The sequence below is a fragment of the Petromyzon marinus genome, chromosome 24 (assembly GCF_048934315.1).
Source record: "Petromyzon marinus isolate PM22_M1 ecotype Great Lakes invasive population chromosome 24, UKy_Petmar_22M1.pri1.0, whole genome shotgun sequence".
NCBI classification, from domain to species: domain Eukaryota; kingdom Metazoa; phylum Chordata; class Hyperoartia; order Petromyzontiformes; family Petromyzontidae; genus Petromyzon; species Petromyzon marinus.
This window is the reverse complement of record NC_133690.1, coordinates 10,921,114-10,947,536: the sequence shown is the minus strand read 5'-3', so window position 1 is coordinate 10,947,536 and position 26,423 is coordinate 10,921,114. Positions and strand designations below refer to the sequence as shown.

General features: G+C 42.1%; 1 protein-coding gene across 5 annotated transcripts in view; it reads left to right on the top strand.

The window, feature by feature from the left end:
• Positions 1-26,423, top strand: part of TRHDE (thyrotropin releasing hormone degrading enzyme) — a 238,351-nt gene that overhangs the window by 185,516 nt on the left and 26,412 nt on the right. For 4 of the 5 annotated variants that reach the window (XM_032959912.2, XM_032959913.2, XM_032959914.2 and 1 more), the window contains 4 exons: positions 8,785-8,840; positions 10,926-11,073; positions 12,932-13,020; positions 24,560-24,667. In XM_032959912.2, coding sequence (XP_032815803.1) covers positions 8,785-8,840; positions 10,926-11,073; positions 12,932-13,020; positions 24,560-24,667 — 401 coding nt within the window. Of the gene's footprint in view, positions 1-8,784; positions 8,841-10,925; positions 11,074-12,931; positions 13,021-14,015; positions 15,232-24,559; positions 24,668-26,423 lie in introns of those variants that run through there. The other variant, XM_076069402.1, reaches the window with a different exon arrangement.

Here is a 26,423-nt window from a genome sequence, read left to right as displayed (position 1 = left end):
AATAACTCAGGAAAGTGTGACCACAACGACATGAGTGTTATCATTATTGTTGTGTTTTTATAATCTACAGATGTGCGTGAGTTTGACTGTTGAAGCCCACATCTGAAAATGGGAAATGCAGCATTATACTCTACACTTGTAATGTCAATGTGCAAAGCACGAATGTTTCTTCTATATAAAATAAAGACCGTAATGTGCATGTACTGTATGTCTCAAAGACCCCTAGGGTACTTTCCGACAAGGTAGAAAACTGAAATGTAGTACATTGGTAGCTTTTAGGACACAAACAACAGGAACAATATGAAAATTCTGGGATTTTCATCCCAGAATTTTCATATTAAGGCCCACAAATCTCGATTAAAAGTGCCCCACAAACATGTTTGTGCCTGGTGTCATTCAGAAACCGTTGATGGAGCATTAAACAGCAAATAAGATTAACGCCAGAACCATTGTTCTATCTTTTATTTTTTTTATATATATTTCGGATTCAAGCGGTTTTGAACGAAAATAAAATCTGCATTTATGATCTTCAAATCTGAATAATTCGTTAAACGGTAGAAGATAGGAGCTCCCCCTCACCATCGTATTACGTTCATTCATTTTTGTTCTTTCTAATAAATAAAAAAAGAACGTAATATTTAACTTGAGCGGTTTCTGATGGGTACATCTGTAAATATAACAAGTTTAATGTGGTCCTCATCACTTTTTCCTTTTTCAGCAGAAAAAAAAAACAAACATTTTGTGGAGTAGTTGTTAGCGTCTGGATGTAGATCAGGTGAATTACTATATTTATTGAAGACTTTCGCCAGGTGAAGACAGGCGAAAGTCGGTTGATAAAGGCTTTGTTGTGGTTTGCTTGGTTATGAATCATTGGGTAGTGCAACAGGCTTCCAACCAAGAAATTTTGACTTAAAATGCTCGCCTTAGTTTTATTTGAGCAGTTCTACGTTACTCATTGTTTTTTTCGGTAAAGTCACGTATGTAGAAATACAATAAAATTATATTAAAACAAAAAACAATCACGACGTTTAGATCACAACGCAAGCGATCTTCATCAGGTGTCAAGAACAAATCACGAAGGTAAATACAACAAAAAGATGAGAGACGAGAATTCAACAAACCTGAAAAAACATTATGTGAAGCACATCCAGTCAGGCCAACAACACAGTTAGACACTTCCTGACGGACCACGAATTTCAGAAGAGTGTTAAATTTCGTGTTCAACCTTTGGATTGCACATACCAGCATAGATAGAATGAAAAATACGAGGTACACGGTCAGTAGAAATACATATACAAGTCCAGCAAGAGGTACGGTTCTACGTTCTCCGGCATTGATAAAAAAATATATATTAGTTTCACCAATTCTTAGTTTTTTCGGTAAAGTCACGTTGAAGAGAAACAACAAAATAACAAAATATATATAAAACAATAAAAAATTCTCACGACGTTTCGACCATAACTCAAACGGTCATCATCAGGTGTGTCGGTTTGCATAAATTTATTTTGAAAACGGCATATTTATTTATATATAAATAACGTTTGCGTCACGCGCAACGATGGCAGTTTGCCAGGACTAGTCCATCTATTTTTTGAAAAGAGGAGGGGGGAGACGAAATTTGTTTTTATGTATGCTGTCTGAAAGGCACTGTAAGCGTGAACAATCAATCAAGAACTGAAATGATTTATCAAATCTTTCCAATGATTGCTAAGATAGAATCCATCTTCTCGGTTGAAATTGTCTCTGTGTTTGTATATGTGGATAGCCTCATGAACGAATCTCTCATGGAAGCCAGATGGCTTACAAAGAACCTCCGTCTTGGAAAAGTCAATGGCATGTGAGCCTACTGAATTAGAACAATGATCTGCTACGGCCGAGGTGTTGGTCCTACCGTGTTTAAGGTCTGCTTTATGTTCACGAATGCGGTCCGAGATATGGCGTTTGGTTTCTCCAATGTAACTACTACCACAGAGGCAACTTAGTTTGTAGACACCAGGGTATTGTATGTCCGGAATCACATCTTTTACAGACGGAACCAGATCACGGATTTTATGTAATGTGTTGAAACGGACCTGGATCTTGTGTTTATTCAAGATTTTGGAGATCTTTTTTGTGATCCCAGCAATGTAGGGTAAAGTGATGGTTTTGAAAGGCTCCTCAAGAGGGTTCTTCTTCATGGTTTGAGTGATAGCTTTGCGGATTGTATAGTCGGAGTAACCATTAGCCCTAAGAGCTTGGTGTACGTGCTTGAGTTCACTGCTTATGTGTTCCTGGTCGGATATGCATTGGGCTCTATGATACAGAGTCTTGATGAGAGAATTCTTCTGTGATGGATGGTGGTGGGAATCCGGTTTCAGATAAGCATCCGTATGGGTAGCTTTCCTGTAGACAGAGTGGCTCATTGAACCATCAGGTCTCTTTTTAATTAGGACATCCAAAAAAGGTATCTTGCCATCTATTTCGACTTCCATGGTAAATCTGATGGCTGGGTGTATGGAATTGATGTGGTCGAAGAATTGGTCTAGAGCAGGCCGGCCATGTGGCCAGATGACAAAAGTGTCATCCACGTACCTCTTCCATAAGGTTGGGCGCAGAGTGGCAGTCTGGATGGCGTCAGTCTCAAATTTCTCCATGAAAATGTTAGCTATAACTGGAGAAAGGGGGGAGCCCATTGGGGTGCCCTCAGTTTGTTTGTAGAAAGTTCCATTCCAAGTGAAGTATGTATTGGTTAAACAGTGTCTCACCAGGGGGGGTACCTCAGTGTTTAGTCCTTGATGAACCAAGTCTTCAATGATTGCAATGGTGTCAGGTACAGGAACCTTGGTGAATAAGGAAACTACATCAAAACTGACAAGCAGGTCGTCTGGGGACAGGGAAATACCCTTGATTGTTGATACCAGGTGAGTAGAATTTTGTACCGCAGAGGTGGTCTTTCCAGTGAAAGGACGCAGGATTTCAGACAAAAAACGAGCTAGTTTGTAGGTGGGGGAGCTGATAGTAGAGACTATGGGACGAAGAGGTGTATCAACTTTATGTATTTTTGGTAAGCCGTATAATCTTGGTGGCCTGGCAGCAGAAGGTTTCAACGAAAACTGTTTAGATTGATCAATTAATGCGGTTGAATCAGAAATTATTTTGTTGGTTTGTGTGACGAGGCTGTTGGTGGGATCTCTTTTTATTTTTGTATAACTACCATCGTCGAGTAATTCTTTAATTTTGTTGTTGTATTCTATTTTATCCATGATAACAGTAGCATTGCCTTTGTCAGCTGAGAGAACTACAATATCATTCCTCTTTTTTAATTTATATAATTCAAAACGCTCATCTTTGCTGAGGTTGCTAGCTGGCATCTTAGCGTTTTTGAGGGTTGCAGCGATTTCAGATCTTGCTACGTCTGCAGCGATGAAAACCTGATTTCCAAATTTAACCTCCTCTTCAACAAAAGACCGGACCCACACACCAAAAAGTTAGACGTTAATAAAGTCGTAATTAATCGCAGTAACAGTTCTATTTCCGATGGTCTGAAATCCGTTTTAGCTAAAGGTCTAAACTTTGCAGTCACACCTAAACACATACCAGTTAATGATATAATTGCCCAAGTAGACGTTGCTCTCAGGGGCCTGGGTCACATCGCTGCAGACGTAGCAAGATCTGAAATCGCTGCAACCCTCAAAAACGCTAAGATGCCAGCTAGCAACCTCAGCAAAGATGAGCGTTTTGAATTATATAAATTAAAAAAGAGGAATGATATTGTAGTTCTCTCAGCTGACAAAGGCAATGCTACTGTTATCATGGATAAAATAGAATACAACAACAAAATTAAAGAATTACTCGACGATGGTAGTTATACAAAAATAAAAAGAGATCCCACCAACAGCCTCGTCACACAAACCAACAAAATAATTTCTGATTCAACCGCATTAATTGATCAATCTAAACAGTTTTCGTTGAAACCTTCTGCTGCCAGGCCACCAAGATTATACGGCTTACCAAAAATACATAAAGTTGATACACCTCTTCGTCCCATAGTCTCTACTATCAGCTCCCCCACCTACAAACTAGCTCGTTTTTTGTCTGAAATCCTGCGTCCTTTCACTGGAAAGACCACCTCTGCGGTACAAAATTCTACTCACCTGGTATCAACAATCAAGGGTATTTCCCTGTCCCCAGACGACCTGCTTGTCAGTTTTGATGTAGTTTCCTTATTCACCAAGGTTCCTGTACCTGACACCATTGCAATCATTGAAGACTTGGTTCATCAAGGACTAAACACTGAGGTACCCCCCCTGGTGAGACACTGTTTAACCAATACATACTTCACTTGGAATGGAACTTTCTACAAACAAACTGAGGGCACCCCAATGGGCTCCCCCCTTTCTCCAGTTATAGCTAACATTTTCATGGAGAAATTTGAGACTGACGCCATCCAGACTGCCACTCTGCGCCCAACCTTATGGAAGAGGTACGTGGATGACACTTTTGTCATCTGGCCACATGGCCGGCCTGCTCTAGACCAATTCTTCGACCACATCAATTCCATACACCCAGCCATCAGATTTACCATGGAAGTCGAAATAGATGGCAAGATACCTTTTTTGGATGTCCTAATTAAAAAGAGACCTGATGGTTCAATGAGCCACTCTGTCTACAGGAAAGCTACCCATACGGATGCTTATCTGAAACCGGATTCCCACCACCATCCATCACAGAAGAATTCTCTCATCAAGACTCTGTATCATAGAGCCCAATGCATATCCGACCAGGAACACATAAGCAGTGAACTCAAGCACGTACACCAAGCTCTTAGGGCTAATGGTTACTCCGACTATACAATCCGCAAAGCTATCACTCAAACCATGAAGAAGAACCCTCTTGAGGAGCCTTTCAAAACCATCACTTTACCCTACATTGCTGGGATCACAAAAAAGATCTCCAAAATCTTGAATAAACACAAGATCCAGGTCCGTTTCAACACATTACATAAAATCCGTGATCTGGTTCCGTCTGTAAAAGATGTGATTCCGGACATACAATACCCTGGTGTCTACAAACTAAGTTGCCTCTGTGGTAGTAGTTACATTGGAGAAACCAAACGCCATATCTCGGACCGCATTCGTGAACATAAAGCAGACCTTAAACACGGTAGGACCAACACCTCGGCCGTAGCAGATCATTGTTCTAATTCAGTAGGCTCACATGCCATTGACTTTTCCAAGACGGAGGTTCTTTGTAAGCCATCTGGCTTCCATGAGAGATTCGTTCATGAGGCTATCCACATATACAAACACAGAGACAATTTCAACCGAGAAGATGGATTCTATCTTAGCAATCATTGGAAAGATTTGATAAATCATTTCAGTTCTTGATTGATTGTTCACGCTTACAGTGCCTTTCAGACAGCATACATAAAAACAAATTTCGTCTCCCCCCTCCTCTTTTCAAAAAATAGATGGACTAGTCCTGGCAAACTGCCATCGTTGCGCGTGACGCAAACGTTATTTATATATAAATAAATATGCCGTTTTCAAAATAAATTTATGCAAACCGACACACCTGATGATGACCGTTTGAGTTATGGTCGAAACGTCGTGAGAATTTTTTATTGTTTTATATATATTTTGTTATTTTGTTGTTTCTCTTCAACGTGACTTTACCGAAAAAACTAAGAATATGAATTACTGCAGTCACGAAAGCTTTAAATCAAAATTTAATCGCCTCTACGGGGAGGGTTTTCACATAACTTTAAGATCCTTCAACAAACTCCGGGATAAGAAAGCTCAGCTGATCGAGTCTCTCACCTTCCTGAAGAGATGCCGCGACTCTGGGGTAATACCAATCGCATTTACACTCACCTCTGCTACTGTAACTTCTTCTAATGCGAAACGAATTCTTTTCAAAACTAGCTTAGCTCTTATCTCAGAAAAAATCAGACTTATACGCACAGAACTAGATCAGTTAGACAAGACACTCTACAAATCACACTTATCATTGACGGCAATAATGTCCACATCGGATTGGGAACATGTAGACAATATGACTGCCTCTTCAGCTGCTACTATGTCGACCAAATGTAAGGAAAACCTGATTTCCAAATTTAACCTCCTCTTCAACAAAAGACCGGACCCACACACCAAAAAGTTAGACGTTAATAAAGTCGTAATTAATCGCAGTAACAGTTCTATTTCCGATGGTCTGAAATCCGTTTTAGCTAAAGGTCTAAACTTTGCAGTCACACCTAAACACATACCAGTTAATGATATAATTGCCCAAGTAGACGTTGCTCTCAGGGGCCTGGGTCACATCGCTGCAGACGTAGCAAGATCTGAAATCGCTGCAACCCTCAAAAACGCTAAGATGCCAGCTAGCAACCTCAGCAAAGATGAGCGTTTTGAATTATATAAATTAAAAAAGAGGAATGATATTGTAGTTCTCTCAGCTGACAAAGGCAATGCTACTGTTATCATGGATAAAATAGAATACAACAACAAAATTAAAGAATTACTCGACGATGGTAGTTATACAAAAATAAAAAGAGATCCCACCAACAGCCTCGTCACACAAACCAACAAAATAATTTCTGATTCAACCGCATTAATTGATCAATCTAAACAGTTTTCGTTGAAACCTTCTGCTGCCAGGCCACCAAGATTATACGGCTTACCAAAAATACATAAAGTTGATACACCTCTTCGTCCCATAGTCTCTACTATCAGCTCCCCCACCTACAAACTAGCTCGTTTTTTGTCTGAAATCCTGCGTCCTTTCACTGGAAAGACCACCTCTGCGGTACAAAATTCTACTCACCTGGTATCAACAATCAAGGGTATTTCCCTGTACCCAGACGACCTGCTTGTCAGTTTTGATGTAGTTTCCTTATTCACCAAGGTTCCTGTACCTGACACCATTGCAATCATTGAAGACTTGGTTCATCAAGGACTAAACACTGAGGTACCCCCCCTGGTGAGACACTGTTTAACCAATACATACTTCACTTGGAATGGAACTTTCTACAAACAAACTGAGGGCACCCCAATGGGCTCCCCCCTTTCTCCAGTTATAGCTAACATTTTCATGGAGAAATTTGAGACTGACGCCATCCAGACTGCCACTCTGCGCCCAACCTTATGGAAGAGGTACGTGGATGACACTTTTGTCATCTGGCCACATGGCCGGCCTGCTCTAGACCAATTCTTCGACCACATCAATTCCATACACCCAGCCATCAGATTTACCATGGAAGTCGAAATAGATGGCAAGATACCTTTTTTGGATGTCCTAATTAAAAAGAGACCTGATGGTTCAATGAGCCACTCTGTCTACAGGAAAGCTACCCATACGGATGCTTATCTGAAACCGGATTCCCACCACCATCCATCACAGAAGAATTCTCTCATCAAGACTCTGTATCATAGAGCCCAATGCATATCCGACCAGGAACACATAAGCAGTGAACTCAAGCACGTACACCAAGCTCTTAGGGCTAATGGTTACTCCGACTATACAATCCGCAAAGCTATCACTCAAACCATGAAGAAGAACCCTCTTGAGGAGCCTTTCAAAACCATCACTTTACCCTACATTGCTGGGATCACAAAAAAGATCTCCAAAATCTTGAATAAACACAAGATCCAGGTCCGTTTCAACACATTACATAAAATCCGTGATCTGGTTCCGTCTGTAAAAGATGTGATTCCGGACATACAATACCCTGGTGTCTACAAACTAAGTTGCCTCTGTGGTAGTAGTTACATTGGAGAAACCAAACGCCATATCTCGGACCGCATTCGTGAACATAAAGCAGACCTTAAACACGGTAGGACCAACACCTCGGCCGTAGCAGATCATTGTTCTAATTCAGTAGGCTCACATGCCATTGACTTTTCCAAGACGGAGGTTCTTTGTAAGCCATCTGGCTTCCATGAGAGATTCGTTCATGAGGCTATCCACATATACAAACACAGAGACAATTTCAACCGAGAAGATGGATTCTATCTTAGCAATCATTGGAAAGATTTGATAAATCATTTCAGTTCTTGATTGATTGTTCACGCTTACAGTGCCTTTCAGACAGCATACATAAAAACAAATTTCGTCTCCCCCCTCCTCTTTTCAAAAAATAGATGGACTAGTCCTGGCAAACTGCCATCGTTGCGCGTGACGCAAACGTTATTTATATATATAAATAAATATGCCGTTTTCAAAATAAATTTATGCAAACCGACACACCTGATGATGACCGTTTGAGTTATGGTCGAAACGTCGTGAGAATTTTTTATTGTTTTATATATATTTTGTTATTTTGTTGTTTCTCTTCAACGTGACTTTACCGAAAAAACTAAGAATATGAATTACTGCAGTCACGAAAGCTTCACCAAGTTAAGTCACCGTGGTCGGATGTTCTATGTAATTTCCATTACCGATTCAGCATCTTAAATTGAGCAAAAATAAAAGGATCACATCTCCCATGATCTGAATATATTTTAAATAGTTTAAGTATTGTGGTCAGAAATGTAATATATTCCAGCCCTTGCATGTTATATATTTTTTGGGATTACAGAACACCAATTACATTAGTACAACCATTTAAATAATCAATCGTTTACATTTCTAGTTTTATTTTTTGCAAAACACATAATTCGCGACGCCTTGTGTTAAGCTGACCAAAGTTAAAATAAAAACTACAGAGACACCGTCACTGTGTCAGGGGAAACTTCGCCCTCACTCTCTCCCACTGTCTGAGTGCATTAACATTCTAACGTTGTGACCGTGGTACATTTTCCCCAGGTCATTTCAGTTGGAAACCGTGCAGGATTAATTGACGACTCCTTCAACCTTGCCAGGTCAGTATTGTCCACGACTTGCACACGCTTCCCATCGGAGGTAATAGAAAAAAAAGTTGAACTAACCAAAGTCGAAATGTCACACCTCTGCTTGAGATAGATGCACGGATCTCACACACACCCACACGTACGCAAATTCCCTCTGTATTTCCCCCTGCACTGCCCGGACAGATTGAGAGGAATGATTGTACTTGTCGATGATTGCTAACTTTCATGCAAGATAATTACTTTAAATATATGTCAAGCTCGCATTCAAAAACTGTTATCGGTGCACACAGCCACTGCTGATGTTGTCAATGCCATGCACAACCACATAATGTATTTCCCAAGCTTCAGTAACCTTGCACTGGGTATTATGCACTCATGAATTTACCTCTGGCCATTCGATGAATTGATATGACAAGGGCTCACAAATCGATTCAAGAATCCTTCGTGGTTTAATTTTTTGCCATGTGATGTACCATCTCTATTGTCTGCCTCACGCAATAAGGTTTGTTTGATTCATCTTGTGTGTTCCTCCAGCATGAAATCGCATTTGCATAAAATGCAGTACATTGTATATATTTAGGTTGTTGACGCTCGTTTGGATGCATTTATTGCGAGCATAAGAATTGATTTCAATTGCCGAATCAGTTCATAATTACGCAGCTACTCGGTACTCAAATATAATTTCGTTGTCCCCCTTAGAGACAACCGCTGATTTGCCGATGTGCACCCCTAGGAATTGAACTCCAGCGATATCGAGGCAGTGCAGTGATTGCTTCGCTCGCTCCACTCAGACACGTGTGCAGTCCAAAGCAAAGGACTTTGTATTTTTTCCGGATTAATTGTCCTAATTATGGCCAGCAGGGTGCACAAGCAGGGGGTGGGAGCAAGGTGGTGTGGGGTGGGAGCAAGGTGGGGAGAGGGGGGTAGAGACAGCCACGAGCTCTGCCTCAGCAACCTTCGTATCAACAGTGGCAATGCTGGAGAAAAACTAGCCACGGCACCCCGGTGTTCATTGGAGCCTGCATTATGGCCTGGGAACCTGCAATCACACTCAATCACACTTACAAACAATAGCTATTTCCTCGGAACAACGAAAACTCCGAAATTCATGGCCCCTCGAGTGAATAGGAATGTCCTCCGGCCGCTCCTCCGGCTGCCCCGGGTATCTTATTTGGAAGAGCGTGCAACCCTGCCGGAACTCAATCTCTGAAAATTATACTCCGTGAAATTTAGGGAGGGCTATGTACGTTTTTTCCCTAAAAAAAAAAAATCACTGTTCAATACTGCCTCAACGCTTGCCGATCGGGATAATGCCTGCTTTTTGAACAAAAGCATTGTCATTTGCTGCAAATAGTCAATCTGTAAACGTTGCCAACATTTTCGCCCTAAATGCTAGGTTAGGTTGCACGACAGGCAGGTTTTTTTATCGTATTTTTTTGGGGAAGAAGGTTCTTTGTTCACGATCCTTACAATGGTGTCATTACACATTCCGTTATTGGCCTTGAGAGATTGCGAGGTGTATTGTAGAGCCCTTCACGAGCAACGTGTGCATGTCACGAGATTTACTGTTTTAGTGCAAATGTCGCGATCCAATCATCTCCGGCCAATAAATGGCCCACAACCGCTGTAGTATTTACCTCATCCCCCAGCGAATCACATATGTGATGTTTTAGTGTATTATATATAATGTATTTGATCTGTTTAAAAAATTGTCTTTCAGATAATATAGTGGTTTGTATTCCTACCAACGAGGCATCAAAATCACAACCCAATCATGCTGTGTTTTGTGTCAGAAGATGCATCAGTTCCCGCAAAGTTTAGATTCAATACCTACAATTTAATTCATTCATTTTCCATTCACGGCCCAATTTGATAAAATCTGGAAAATGTGGCTACCTGCAATTACTAAATTATGGAATATTCATCAACACAACCCCTCCACACTGTACCGGCTGGGATAATGAGCCCCTCTGTTGAGCTTGGATGATACCACTTTGACCAAAGGCAATACGTGGCATGCATGTGATGGGATGAGATGGGACACATCACAGCACGGTGGCATACACTTATCTTTTTTTTGCATGCATTTGTGTGCAGGGCAGGATACCTTCCCCAGGAGTTGGCGCTGCGCCTGAGTCGTTATCTGAGGCGTGAGTGGGATGCCCTGCCCTGGCAGGCTGCCCGCAATGTTCTGCAGTACCTCGACAAAATTCTGGACCGCACACCGGGACATTTGCTGCTCTCCGTATGTGTTTTTTTGCGGTTACACGGGCAAGGACGGAATGGCGGGGTGTTTGGGTGACGTTGGTCAAGTCAGTACAACAATGTCAGTTCCAGGCACGGGGGGGGGGGGGGGACCTTGGTGTTGGTTAAATGTGACCAGTTGATGAGTTTGACCCAGGGACCACAAAGTAAAATGGCTTTTGCGCATTTGTCCTCGCCGCTGGCCATTCATGGCCGTCACATTGTTGCACTGACCGTACGTTGATGGTTATTCAATCACTGAGTGGATTGTTTGATGAGGTATTTGTGCCTCGATAAGTAAAGAAAGAACAATTGTGCTATTTAGGCGATGGTGAAGTGTTTGCGAACGTGCGCTTGCACATCGCGTTGTATAGATTGAACTTGGCAAGGTTCCAGGGTTGAGAGGGAAAAACTGCATTCTGACACGGCGTGTCTTAATTTCTCTCCCACACAGGTGTACTGCATTCTAACATTGTCTAAATAAAATATGTTTTTTTTTGGTAAACAAATTATTTTAATTAGTAGATTGGATTTGTAAAAAAAAAGATATGGGTTTGTCGAACATAGTAGCTCAGAAAAACACAGTGACTCTAAGAAATTCTAAGAATTACCCTTCAGTATTAACATAACCAGTGCCCTTTGCAGTAAGAAATAATACAAATTCCCAGGCCACATTGAATAACTGTGGACACCATCAACGTAATCGGAATCAGAAGTTGAAACACAATTAGTGGACCTGTTTACTAAGGGTTACACAGAAAGGAGATGCCTCCAACACAGGAATGATGCTGCAATTATTCTTCTTTAAAAAAAAATGGGAACAAAACTGATTTGAATTCTTACAGGCTAGTCCTATCGCATGTTTGTAAGTTGTTCACAAAGATCGTATGGATTTGCTGGTGGTAGTTTAACAAGCAGTGGAAATTAATTTTAAAAGGAAATGATTGGGAATTTCACAAAGAAGGTTGCAAAGATTAACTTCGTGTAAATGTTGGTAAATAAAATTACTGTTTAACTTGAACACAGCAGAATATCCACCTCGGGGGGTTGTTGAAGGTGGATTGAAATCAGAACAATGAAAGCAAGAGAGCGAGCGAGCAGGATGGAATGCCTATGTTAGTGGTATACATAACGACGAAAGTTAGTGTGCATCGATGAGGAAAGTGTATCGATGTGTCCAAAGAAGAAGGTTTTCAATCAGTGCACACTGCCAAAAAGGAAACATGAGTCAGTCACGTGCACCCCGACAAACAAAATGGAATGGATGCAGCAAAGTAAATGAAGTGGAAAGCAAAACAATCACATTTGAAAATTACAAGGGGAGAAATAATCAATTTGAGAACAACACAAATCAAAGGCACCATATTGACAATTAAGAAAAGTAAATGGGTGTGGGGAGCATGGTAATGATTAGGCCTAAACTCTAAATAGAACCTAGAGTTTATTGTGTTTTCATCTTTAGAAAAAGCTATATAGCTATGCATTATGTATAGCTCAATGGGCTTTACTCGAGAAATAATAATAATTTACATTTATCAGGCACAATTCATCCAGGGATCTCTGTGCGCCATTCGGGGAAGTTAGGAAATAGAAATACTTCAAAGTCCAGAGAGCACTGGTCACACATGGCAAATGGAGACCAGCAGCAATAGGTGAGTCTTTGCAGAATACCTAAGCGTGGCATGTGACCTCGCCTGTCTGGCCACTCGTATTCATCAAGATGTGAAATGTGACCATTAATATCTCCATGCATTGATTTGGGAATTTGTAAAAAAAAAAAAGACAAATTGTTTCAAATTCTAAATTATATTCGCTTAGTTAAAAAAAAAACCAACGTAATTCCCTTCCTTGCTTTAAAGGAATTTGTCCTGCAGCAAGTCACACCGGTCTACCGCACCGTGGGCTGGCCGGGGAACGACACGGAGGATGATTCACCCTACCACATGCAGTAAGTGCACGTTTTACAACACATTTCCTATCCAGAGGCTCCGTCCATTATGATATCCGGAGCAATAATTACATTTCCACTCTTTCTCTGAGTATATATATTCAAATGTTTGTTTACATGCTGTTGTTGTACGTGTACGCTGGCTGTTTGTGTATACTAATAGGGAGCGGCAGTTTAGTGGTTAGCGCACTGGGCTTAGAACCAGTTCCCACTTACGATCAAATATTTGAACCAGTCCTGGGCTCCCCCTAGGTCGACTCAGCCTTGAATGAGTACCTGGTGCGGTGTGTAAACATCGCCACTTGAGAGACAAAGGCGGCCGGGCGTGGTGTTGACCACCCCACCAGCTTCGTGTGTATTGCCGGCCTTCCGAGATACTCGCAAACAGCACTTTCCCCTAAGTCTGATAAAGGCTACTTGAGCGATCTTTGTCCTAACCAGTGTAAAAATGAAAGAGCGAAGGGTGACATCTGCATGAATACGTAATCATCCTTAACTGAAGTTTAAAGAACACTACTTCTACATTGCCACATCCTCACGGTTCACTGTCTATATAAATGGCCAAACAATTCTGTGAATTAGCTGTTGTTATCGCATCTGTCCCGACAAATCTGGCTGTCGCCTGATGAAGCTAGTTGTAATTACTTGTGAAACGTCGTACTCAGATTGTAAATGTTGTGGCTTGGCTCTCCAACACACCAGGTGTTGCTGTACTCGTGACGAAATGGCACGTTCTGTTTACGTGACAACCCTTACTAGCTGGCTGTGTCGGGTGGTGGCGGGTTTTAACGACACATTTATATATTTACGCGATCTAACCCAAAAAAAACTGTATTATGGATGGTATTGGTCGCCAAGACCCTACGTGTTAAACTAGCTAAAATGATTTCGCTGGCATTAAAAATCACCACATTTGAACTTTTGGAACGTACATGTACGACAAATGCCCCTTAACAGTGTGTGGTTAAATTAACCGCTTCATTTTGTTTTTGCAGGGACATTATAATCTATAGCAGGTGGTGATTTGTGTACAACATTCTCTCGCTCAAGGAAACGACGTGATCTACGTCGACCTGCCAGAGAGCTAGGCGGGTTTGGCTTGAAGTTATTTCCAGATGACAGAATAATTGATTCCCAGAGCTCACCTTGACATGTGGTATCACAACATCAAAACACAGCAGCGTGCATGAAAAAAAAACTACTTTTGAGAACAAGGGCAAAGCCATTTTGCCTCGTTTATTTATGCATCTGCCTTTTCAACTGCATGCTTTTGTATACTAAGAAAAAACAAACGTGCCTTTTACTCACGTCGTATGTACCAGACACATTCCCTTAGCGCCTCATTTGTTAAAAGGCAGTGTGTAAATGCATTTGCAATGATCTGATGGATTACACCACAACGAATCTGCCTGCCGGACTATTTCTAAGATATGCCATTCACGACTAACTCCCCGCTGCAATGTTGTTTGAAAGAATGACCTCTGGGCCTGCCTGTTGCATTGATTTTTTTTTTCAGTGTTAAAGCAGATCAATGTTGTGAAATCAGACATTGTCTGCATTGTAGATGCACATTGGCGACCCGCTGCCTCAGATTGCAGAATTCAGCTTTGTTCACCACCCGTGGTCATAATTGGCCAACTTCGTTGTTGCGTCCGCCACGTTTATTCAAAATGTAAAGCTACATTTGAAACGTGACGAACATTGGACCAACAAAGATTGCGCTTTGAACAATCCTGCATCGATGTCCGCTGTGAAAAAGTGAAGAAACGCATTGAATGTAGATGCTTTACAGACTTATTGGGCATTTACGTGATTACCGATGAATGCAGTTTTCAAAGTGCGTGCATTCCTTGTGTATGTAATAGCATGCCCTGGAACCTCATGTCTCTTTTTTCTCTTTCGGACTCATAATTTGATTTCTGTTTTTCACCACCACTTTTGCATGTTGCACACATTCCCATTGAGCATAAATGCTCTGCTGTAACAATTATCCAAACTGACTCGAACTGAATTAGTCCGTGTTTTGACAGTGAATACTTTGAGCAGCTCAAATGGTAGTTTCTTGCAAAACCTTTAAACTATGAATACTAGTTTGAAGTCTAATCATTCTGCAGTTTTACATTGCGTAACAACCCTCATTTTGAAGGCTCTACAGTAATCTCAGTCGTTTTTCATGAAGACGTTTCTTCGAGTTCGAGTGTCAAATAAATGTTTCAATAAACTTCAATCGTTTTTTTTGTATTCATGTAAACCTTCCTCTGCTACGGCCATTTAATTAAATTCCACAGCTTCTGCGTTATTGAAAGTAATATTTTGGCATAACTCCCCCTGTGACCCGTTACAAACCTCACAGTAATTTGGAATGCGGTGTGTGAGTGTTCACAGTATTTATTTATTGATAGGATATAAATTAGCAAACCCCTTTGTAAATATTTTCTTCCGCAACTCTCAAAGTGTCATCATCCTATTCATCATCAACAATACTTTGTCCGCGACTGGATGAAGGCCTCCCCAAGCCCTCACCCCGTCTCGGAGTCTCGCGATGAAACAATCCATCTCGCTGCCGCGTACTCGTAAACACCTCGCTGATCTCGTTAAGGGGAGCATAGACCACCATCACGCAAACTCTGATCATCCTTGCGGCAGCGGCTTCTTGGCTCGCCATCGAACAAAGAGCGACCGTCTGGAACGCTCTTCCTTCCGATATTAGGAAGCCGCTGGAGCTATAACACTACCAAATCTAGATTGATAACTAATTTTCTTTAGAACTGCTTCTTTTTTTATTAACGGTCAATGTGATGTTCTCAATACCACAATCGCGGCGGACCTTACCTTTTCAAATGTTTACACGGAAATCAATGACCTCAGTAATCGAAGAGCATCCAAAAGGGAAAGAGAGACAATTCTGAGGCCATTTAAGAATTAGTCTGGCGTTATAAAATGTTTATTTACCGTCGACGACAGACTTACGATCTCTGAGGCTCTGGATAAGACAAAATACCAATAACTCAATGTAAATTGACGGAGTCAACCAGGGTGATGCAAACCAACGCTTAAATTAATTATTCGCAAATGATAAAACCGACCGATTTTCTATATACCAGTGACTCGTTTGGTAAGTCGATGCTTTTATATCTTCTAATCTTGGGCTGTGTTTACGGTGCAACAGATGAAGTGATCACAAAGTATTTCAGCTCTAATTTTCTCACCACAACCCCCTGCCCGCTGTCGCGAAGTTGCGTGCGAGTGTGTTGTGATGCTACGTGTACTGTGAATTAAAACACACATTTGTGTACATCATTGAGTTGCAAAGGCTAGCAAATTTCTTATGATGCACAAAACAACAACAATAATTATATTCTTAGCTCTTTCGGTAAAGTCACGTTGAAGGGAAACAATAAAATAATAAAATATATAAAACAATAAAAATTCTCACGACGTTTCGACCATAACACAAACGGTCGTCATCAGGTGTGTTGGTTCGCATTAATTTATTTATTTTTAAACGGTGTATCTATTTATTTACTTATTTAAAAACGTCAGCGCCACGCGCAGCGATTTGGCAGTTTATTTAGAAGGACTAGTCCATCTATGTTCTGAAAAGAGGAGGGGGGAGACGAAAAATTAATGTATGCTGTCTGAAAGCCACTGTAAGCGTGAACAATCAATTAAGACCTGAAATGGTTTATCAAATCTTCTTAATGATTGCTAAGCCAGAATCCATCTTCTCGGTTGAAATTGTCTCTGTGCTTGTATATGTGGATAGCCTCATGAACGAATTTCTCATGATAGCCAGATGGCTTACAAAGAACCTCTGTCTTGGAAAAGTCAATGTCATGTGAGCCTACTGAATTATAACAATGATCTGCCACGGCCGAGGTGTTGGTCCTACCGTGTTTAAGGTCTGCTTTGTATTCACGAATGCGGTGCAAGATATGGCGTTTGGTTTCTCTAATGTAACTACTACCACAGAGGCAACTTAGTTTGTAGACACCAGGGTACTGTATGTCCGGAATCACATCTTTTACAGACGGAACCAGATCACGGATTTTATGTAATGTGTTGAAACGGACCTGGATGTTGTGTTTATTCAAGATTTTGGAGATCTTTTTTGTGATCCCTGCAATGTAGGGTAAAGTGATGGTTTTGAAAGGCTCCTCAAGAAGCTCCTTCTTCATGGTTTGAGTGATAGCTTTGCCGATTGTATAGTCGGAGTAACCATTAGCCTTAAGAGCTTGGTGTACGTGCTTGAGTTCACTGCCTATGTGTTCCTGGTCGGATATGCATTGGGCTCTATGATACAGAGTCTTGATGAGAGAATTCTTCTGTGATGGATGGTGGTGGGAATCCGGTTTCAGATAAGCATCCGTATGGGTAGCTTTCCTGTAGACAGAGTGGCTCATTGAACCATCAGGTCTCTTTTTAATTAGGACATCCAAAAAAGGTAGCTTGCCATCTTTTTCGACTTCCATGGTAAATCTGATGGCTGGGTGTATGGAATTGATGTGGTCGAAGAATTGGTCTAGAGCAGGCCGGCCATGTGGCCAGATGACAAAAGTGTCATCCACGTACCTCTTCCATAAGGTTGGGCGCAGAGTGGCAGTTTGGATGGCGTCAGTCTCAAATTTCTCCATGAAAATGTTAGCTATAACCGGAGAAAGGGGGGAGCCCATTGGGGTGCCCTCAGTTTGTTTGTAGAAAGTTCCATTCCAAGTGAAGTATGTATTGGTTAAACAGTGTCTCACCAGGGGGGGTACCTCAGTGTTTAGTCCTTGATGAACCAAGTCTTCAGTGATTGTGATGGTGTCAGGTACAGGAACCTTGGTGAATAAGGAAACTACATCAAAACTGACAAGCAGGTTGTCTGGGGACAGGGAATACCCTTGATTGTCGATACCAGGTGAGTAGAATTTTGTACAGCAGAGGTGGTGTTTCCAGTGAAAGGACGCAGGATTTCAGACAAAAAACAAGCCAGTTTGTAGGTGGGGGAGTTGATAGTAGAGACGATGGGACGAAGGGGTCTCCCCCCTCCTCTTTTCAGAACATAGATGGACTAGTCCTTCTCAATCAACTGCTAAATCGCTGCGCGTGGTGCTGACGTTTTTTTAATAAATAAGTACACTGTTTAAAAATAAATAAATTAATGCAAACCGACACACCTGATGACGACCGTTTGTGTTATGGTCGAAATGTCGTGAGAATTTGTATTGTTTATATATATTTTATTATTTGATTGTTTCCCTTCAACGTGACTTTACCGAAAGAGCTAAGAATATGAATTACTGCAGTCACGAAAGCATTAAATCAAAAACAATAATTATACTTTTTATTTAAACCTTTTTTCAAATTTTCTTGCTGTGGTTTTCACACTTGATGATGATTGCTTGTGTTGCAGTCGAAACGTGAGAATTTTTATTGTTTTATATTTTTATTATTTTATTGTTTCCCTTTTACGTGACTTTACCGAAAGAACCAAGAATAATAATTATACTGTAACGATGACCAATACTCTCCACTACCACCATTACCTTACAACCTATATTATAAAATAATTATATATTTTATGAGGTCCCCATGAAGAATGGACCTCAGAGCGCCATGCAAATGATGGAGGAAAATAAGTAATAAGTAACCAGGAACAAATAGACTCTAGAGCTCTAGAGACAGAGAGAGAACTAGAGAGAGGGAGGGGGTCATGTTAAACAGCTGGAGGGGGTCTTCAGCCGGGGCTTAGAAGTCTCAATCGACTGTGAGTCCCTGACCTCCAAGGGGCAGGGAACTCCCGAGCCCCTGGGTGCTGTGCGAGCAGGGGTCACGATCGGTGGAGCTCAGAGATCTCAGTGGAGTGTGTGGCTGGATAGTGGAGTGTGTGGCTGGGTAGTGGAGTGTGAGGCTGGGGAGTGAAGTGTGTGGCTGGATAGTGGAGTGTGTGGCTGGGTAGTGGAGTGTGTGGCTGGATAGTGGAGCTGATTAGTGGAGTGTGTGGCTGGGTAGTGGAGCGTGTGGCTGGGTAGTAGAGTGTGAGGCTGGGTAGTGGAGCTTGTGGCTGGATAGTGGAGCGTGTGGCTGGATAGTGGAGTGTGTGGCTGGGTAGTGGAGTGTGTGGCTGGGTAGTGAATCGTGTGACTGGATAGTGGAGCTTGTGGCTGGGTAGTGGAGTGTGAGTCTGGGTAGTGGAGTGTGTGGCTGGGTAGTGGAGTGTGTGGCTGGGTAGTGGAGTGTGTGGCTGGGTAGTGGAGTGTGTGGCTGGGTAGTGGAGTGTGTGGCTGGGTAGTGGAGTGTGTGGCTGGATAGTGAAGTGTGTGGCTGGTGGAGTGTGTGGCTGGGTAGTGGAGCGTGTGGCTGGGTAGTGGAGTATGGCTGGGTAGTGGAGCGTGTGGCTGGGTAGTGGAGCATGTGGCTGGGTAGTGGAGTGTGTGGCTGGGTAGTGGAGTGTGTGGCTGGATAGTGGGGCATGCGGCTGAATAGTGGAGTGTGTGGCTTAATCGACTGCTTGACGCATGGTGGAGCGAGCCCATTTGAATCCTTGAACACAAGTAGGATAATCTTAAACTCATTGCGGGCTTGAACTGGAAGCCAATGCAGAGACGTGATAAGCACAGATGAGGTGTGGTCCCGAAAATGCGAGTGAGCACCCTGGTGACCGCATTTTGGACGGACTGCAGTTCAGGGCTCCGGAAAACCAGGCATTGCTTTCAGTAGTTCAGACGTGAGAAGACGAACGCCTGGACTGGTCTCTCAGCATCTGGAAAAAATAATGTGGCGCAGCCGGGCAATATTCCTTAAAATGAAAGAGCGATGCCCTGACAAGTTTATTGACGTGTGAATGGAAAGATAAAGACTCATCCAAGAAGACAGCAAGATTTCTCGCTTCGCGTGTTTGGCAGACGTTCTGACCACGCATCACCAGATTTAAGGGGCCAATCTTGGACTGCTGCTGGGTTGAGCGAATCAAAATGATCTCGGATCCAAGATTTTTATGAATGACAGCGACAATATGAGGACACGGAGTCCGATCGCAGTTTAACTTAGATCTGCGCGTCGTCTGCCTCGCAATGGTAACGCAGTCCTCGCTGTTGGAGCGGAGCTCCAAGCGGGGCTATGTACACACTGAATAAAGTGGTACCTTGAGGGTCGTCATATACAACCAGACTATGAGACGATCTATAACTGCCCAGAGTGGCATATTGCACAGGGTTTGCAAGGGTAGGAGTGAAATCGTTGCAGGGTAGTGCCTGAGAACCCCCCCCCCCCCCCCCCCCATGGTAGGACCAAGACATCGGCTGTGGCAGATCATAATAATTCAGTAGGCTCACATGACATTGACTTCTCTCATTGACTTCTCCAAGACAGAGGTTCTTTGTAAGCCATCTGGCTACCATGAGAGATTCGTTCATGAGGCTATCCAAATATAAAAGCACAGAGACAATTTCAACCGAGAAGATGGATTCTGGCTTAGCAATCATTGGAAGGATTTGATAAACCATTTCAGGTCTTAATTGATTGTTCACGCTTACAGTGGCTTTCAGACAGCATACATACATTTTTCGTCTCCCCCCTCCTATTTTTCAGAACATAGATGGACTCGTCCTTCTAAATAAACTGCCAAATCGCTGCCCGTGGTGCTAACATTTTTTAAAATAAATAAATAAAAACGCCCTTTAAAAATAAATAAATGGAAACCACCACTTCTTTCAAATGTTTCTTGCCGTTGCTTTTCACACCTGATGATGACCGTTTGTGTTATGGTCGAAATGTCGTGATAATTTTTATTGTTTTATATATATTTTATTGCTTCCCTTTAACGTGACTTTACCGAAAGAGCTAAGAATAGACCTCTTTATATTAATTTCTGCAGATTTATCTTCTTTGGTTCTTTCGGTAAAGTCACGTAGAATGAGAATAAAATAATAAATTGATAAAATAAAATAACACAATAATATTCTCACGACGTTTCGGCCACAACACAAGCGGCCTTCATCAGGTGAAGGGACGAGACTGTCTGGTAGGACAGCGCTGGAGTGAAAAAAGCCACGTTCAGATCACGACCTTTAAGCTGTGTCAGAAGAAACAAAGCGCCTTGACAAAGGAATTAGCATAGAATTTAGCATTGAAATGGCCGAGTGATTATCCATCAGCCCACTGGCCTTCCAGACTACAGGTGACCCCCGGACTTGCGACGGCTCGACTTGCGACACCCGTTTTTGTTTTTCCATTAACCGTGGTAAATGTTGGTATTTTATGGTATGTAATGGGTTTCCAGGAACAGAACCCCAATGTATAACAGTGCGCCTATGGGAGACGGAGGCTTCGACGTACGACGGCCTCGACTGGCGAACGTCGCACAGGAACCAATTAGGTCGTAGGTGCGGGAGTCGCCTGTAATTACACACAGCAGCATTTGTATACGGTCCAAATAAATCCCGTGACCCACACGGCCTGGGAGGCTCTCACCTACCAGTGGATTGTTTTGGCCTTTAGGATCAAACGCTGGTCGGTTGCCGGATCTTATCGGTAACACGACTCCCATCGACATGACCCAGAGCCCTTGTCGACACGACGAGCAAATATTGTTTCAATACTCATCGTGCATTTGTTGTGATATTGGTGACAATTGTCATGGTCAATAAAATAAATGATACAGACTTCTGACCATCTCTTCACAGGCATGGTCCACAACAGTCTATAATGGGCTTAGACAAAAAAAAGACTCGGGATATGTTTTGGACAATGAGCCTTCTTAAGTAGGAGTCACTGGCTCATAGTTGGAGATTGCCCTTTACAATTTGCCGCCTTGAAAACTCTGGGACACTATAAGACAGTTGGTGTATGAACAGTTATGAATTTACAAACTAAAAATTTTCCCTTGGAAAAAATGTCTAAAATTAATGCTCAGACCTTTATTATTTCCGTGTGGCAGAGTTCTCTTGAGAATTTGCACATTTTTCAGAATAATAATACTGGAGATAGTGTACATAATCTTTTATACACGTACAAAGCTTTTGCATTTACACTGCTGGATGAGGACCATGCCTATGCGGGTTGTGACGATTTGTTTGACCATACTTATGCAAACCGACACACCTGAAGATGACCGTTTGAGTTATGGTCGAAACGTCGTGATAATTTTTTATTGTTTTATATATATTTTGTTATTTTGTTGTTTCTCTTCAACGTGACTTTACCGAAAAAACTAAGAATATGATGGAACAGTTTGGGTCAGTGATGGGCAGGGAAGCATACATGTGGTATCATCGTACAGTGCAACAATTTGTTTTGTTTAATACGTAGGAGGCTTTCGCGACCAATATTATTCATAATAAAGGTTTTTGGGTTAGATCGCACAAGTATGAATGTGTCAAAACCCTCCACCACCCGACACAGCCAATTAGTTAGGGATTTGTCACGTAAACAAAACGCCAATTAGTTACTACCTCAGCCCACCGGTGTGTTGGAGAGTAAATCCACAACATTTACAATTTGAGTAGTACGACGTTTCGCTGTTAATTACACCCAGCATCATCGGGCGATTTGCCAGAATCGTGAAGCAATCCACCTGCTTCCGGTCTTAAACAGCGGCAGGGCGACGTCATCACCTGAACTCATCAGGTGCAGAGATCAGAGGCGGAAGAGGGGGGGGGGGGTTATTGTTTTTATATAATAGATTAGTAATTATATTCTTGGTTCTTTCGGTAAAGTCACGTAGAAGGGAAACAATAAAATAATATAAAATAAGTATATGAATCCCTGCAGTCACGAAAGCTTTAAATCAAAAAGATTAGTAATTAGTTAAGTAATATGTGTTTCCTCAATAAGGAATCATAATTGTAATATGTATTACGTAATAATATGCTTCCAGGCCGCACTAAGCCTGTAGTTGTCAGAGCGGTTAAAATTATTTTTATTTTTCTCAATTTCAATGGATTCTCGAATTAGTCTTGGCCAGTAATAGTTAGTTTTACACAACACTTCAATGTTATCAAAATCAAGTGGGTGTCTTTGTTGGCAAGCATGTTCTGCAACTGCCGACAGTTGTGTTTGAGAGTATTTAATATTTATTTGGTGTTCTTTTAATCTTACGCTAATGTTACGTCCCACTGCCCTCTGCAGCCTACAACATTAACCCCGCAGCATCCTGCTTAGCTTCCAATATCATCTGATGAGATTGGGCTTCAGTCATTGGATCGCATTCGTACTGCAGCGTAACTATATGTTTAGATAGAGATAGCATCTAATATTGCTCGTAATAAAGCGAATCTTATCCCTCTTATCAAGTGAGTGTAGATTTATCTCACGACCTCACTGCAGACCCTGGACCCCCACACCTTGCAGAGAGTGCAGCGCCTGCTATCGCGACATCTCGCTGGTGGCTTATCGACACATTACTAAAAAAAACAGTCTCAATGTATCTCTCTATATCAGTCACCTCCCCCTATAGTTCTAGATCCAATCAGCTCCAAAATCAATGTCTGGGAAATAAGTGCCGTATATTTGCTATTCGCTAAGCTCCACGCGGAGATGACTGCCTAAGAATTTTTTTTATGAGTGTGCCAGGTAATGCATCGACTGGTTTCCCTGTCACTCTGTATATTGCACTGTTATCTGGCCTGTCAATGCAAAGCTCTTTTTCATCATCCGTCTTACTGTGGTTATATTTATGCTTGACTGCGAATTGAAGAGCGATGCCGTTGAGGTGGCATGCAATAAAATCATACCTGTCACAGCGCTTATAATAGTTATTGTTATTATTTTGGATGGGTCGGTCTCTATTCCCATAGCCCTGATCGCCAGACACCCATCCAAGGATGGCTGCAGTCATCTAAAGTGGAAATCAATTGGATGGTCATTGAAAAAAATGTTACTCCACCAAATGACCTAATATTTTGAGTATATGGAATATACATGAATGTTTATAAAACCAGAGTTAAGTATTAATTGGGTTAGTCCATCAGTGGGTTAGCTTTCCAGGACAAATGCCTGTGCAAGATTATGTAAGGCTATGTCTCACAATGGGCTTTGTTGTGATTCTTAAAGAGTTGGTTAATTCCATTGTCTAAAACCATTGAATTGTCCTATGATCTTCCAATGAAAAGAATCTGCTTATTTTGAGACCACATTTGTCAATATTTGATCACATCTGAAGTCACCTTGTACGCAGAAACACAGTCAGACATGCCATGGTCTCGTTCTCGACAACTTGATGTGGCAGCGGTTATTCTGGACAGTGGTGGTTTTCTCTGGCCCCTGTTATAGGAATGTACAATTTCCACCATTTACATTGAGCCCACCAGTGTAGATGACCAAAAAAATGCCCACTCGGGCATGGAGATGTATCTATGTTGAACTTCTTTCGCACTGTACGTAGCCAACCCATGCTAATCGGAGGTACGAGATGAACGGACGTTTTATTGATGAGACAAACCAACGCTATTGAAATATCAGGCTTGACTGTAGTTGGTTGATATTGTAATAATTATTTCAGTTGATGCGATTAACACTCGTTTTCGTGTGTTCTTCTGTCCATCTGCTGTTAACACAGAGAGCTGCAGCAGCAGGTTATTGCACTGGCATGCCATTACAGCCTCAGAGACTGCCAGGATCAGGCAATGTCCCTCCTGTCACACTGGATGGCTGACGGAGTCAACAGGTGAATGCACAGCATCCCCGACCACACAACATAACCCTTGCAGACCACAAAGATACTTTTTTTTCATTTTCTCTTGGTGTGCTATGTGACTTTGAAGAACTGGGATCAGTTTTCCATTTTGTCTATAGTCTATATATATGTTGCGTTTGTGTGTGTGCATGTGGGGAGTTGGTTTCACAGCGGGGAACACAGGCGGTGCATCTGCCAGTCATCTCAGTCAGTTAACCCCTTAGCACCTGAGCCTGTTCCATGACTCCTAGCCACACAGCCTCCTACACTTCACGTGGCCTCAAAGCGCACATGGTCACCACGCAAAATCTATCCTGGCGCAAGTGCTGCAGTGACATCACCATTACCAAGTAGCAAATGGTCGCTCTTGTTATTGGTGTTGTTGCTGCGTGCATGTCGTTTCAATGTCAGCGGATTAGCGGCCAGTGAACGGCTGTACAATCCCAGTGAGCCAAGTGTGATTCCTGGTCATGCACAACACCAATGGCAATTGGTATCTGAACCTAGGTCTGGACCTCCCGTCAGTCCACAGTGATGAGTCTAATTGCGGTGAGTGACATCAGTGCAACGCGTCTATGCTTGCTGTGCTGGTGAAGGTTACCTGCCTGAGTAGTGTGCACGACCTTGTCTGCAATGACCTGTTCTTCCGGTGATAGCTAAGGCTGTGTTTCGGTTTACCCCTGTCTCGTGTATTTATTTGTTCCAGGCAATATTTCACAACACAATGACGCTGTGTAGTATGACACATCGAATGTGGAGTAGGAATATACTCTCCCGTGATAATCTTGGGGACTCACACTTACCCTCCCGGACTACTTGATGGCTTAGAAGTGAATTCTGTGACCCATGATAATTCATAATGAAGGTTTTCTGGGTTAGATCACGTGAGAATAAATGTGTTGTAACCCTCCACCACCCGACACAGCCAGTAAGGTTTGTCACGTAAACAACGCGCCAATTGGTTACTACTTCAGCCCACCGGTGTGTTGTGGAGTAAATCCACAACATTTACAATTTGAGCAGTACGACGTTTCGCCGGTAATTACATCCAGCATCATCGGGCGATTCGCCAGAACTAATTCGCGCGTTGTTTACGTGACAAACCTTACTGGCTGTGTTGGGTGGTGGAGGGTTACCATACATTTATACTTACGTGATCTAACCCAAACACCTTTATTATCAATAATATTGGTTGCAAAAGCCTACGTGTTAAACTGACCCATGATAATCTATGTGTTATAAAATGAGCCTTTTATACTAATACTTTTTAATAATGTACGGCCATCTGTCAATCCACCGCTGAATGAAGGCCATCCCCGTGCCGTGTCGGTCATTTGAGGGTTGTTTAATCATACTTCACCGTGCTGATTAGTGTGCGTTGGTGAATGGGGGCAGCCCAGGCACCATTCAGATAAAATAAACTCTCAACTGATGTTAACCATGAGAATAGGGTTTCCCCTTTTTTTCTGACCAGAGGACGCTGGTCTCACAACGTTTGAGACCAGTCTCGAAAGAAAGCTGTCTCTGGTGTGGACCAATCAGTTTCAAATACAATGCATATATTAGCAGAGTATGTTTTTTGTTTGCATTCTAACCACACAAGTATCGTGTGGTTAGAATGCAGACATGATTTCTCGTGAAAGGTTTCAGTTTGGTGTTTTAACATCTTAACACCTGTTGTGTTGCCATAAAAAATGGGAAAACCTATTCTCATATTTTGGTACTGATGAAAGGAGTTCCCATGATG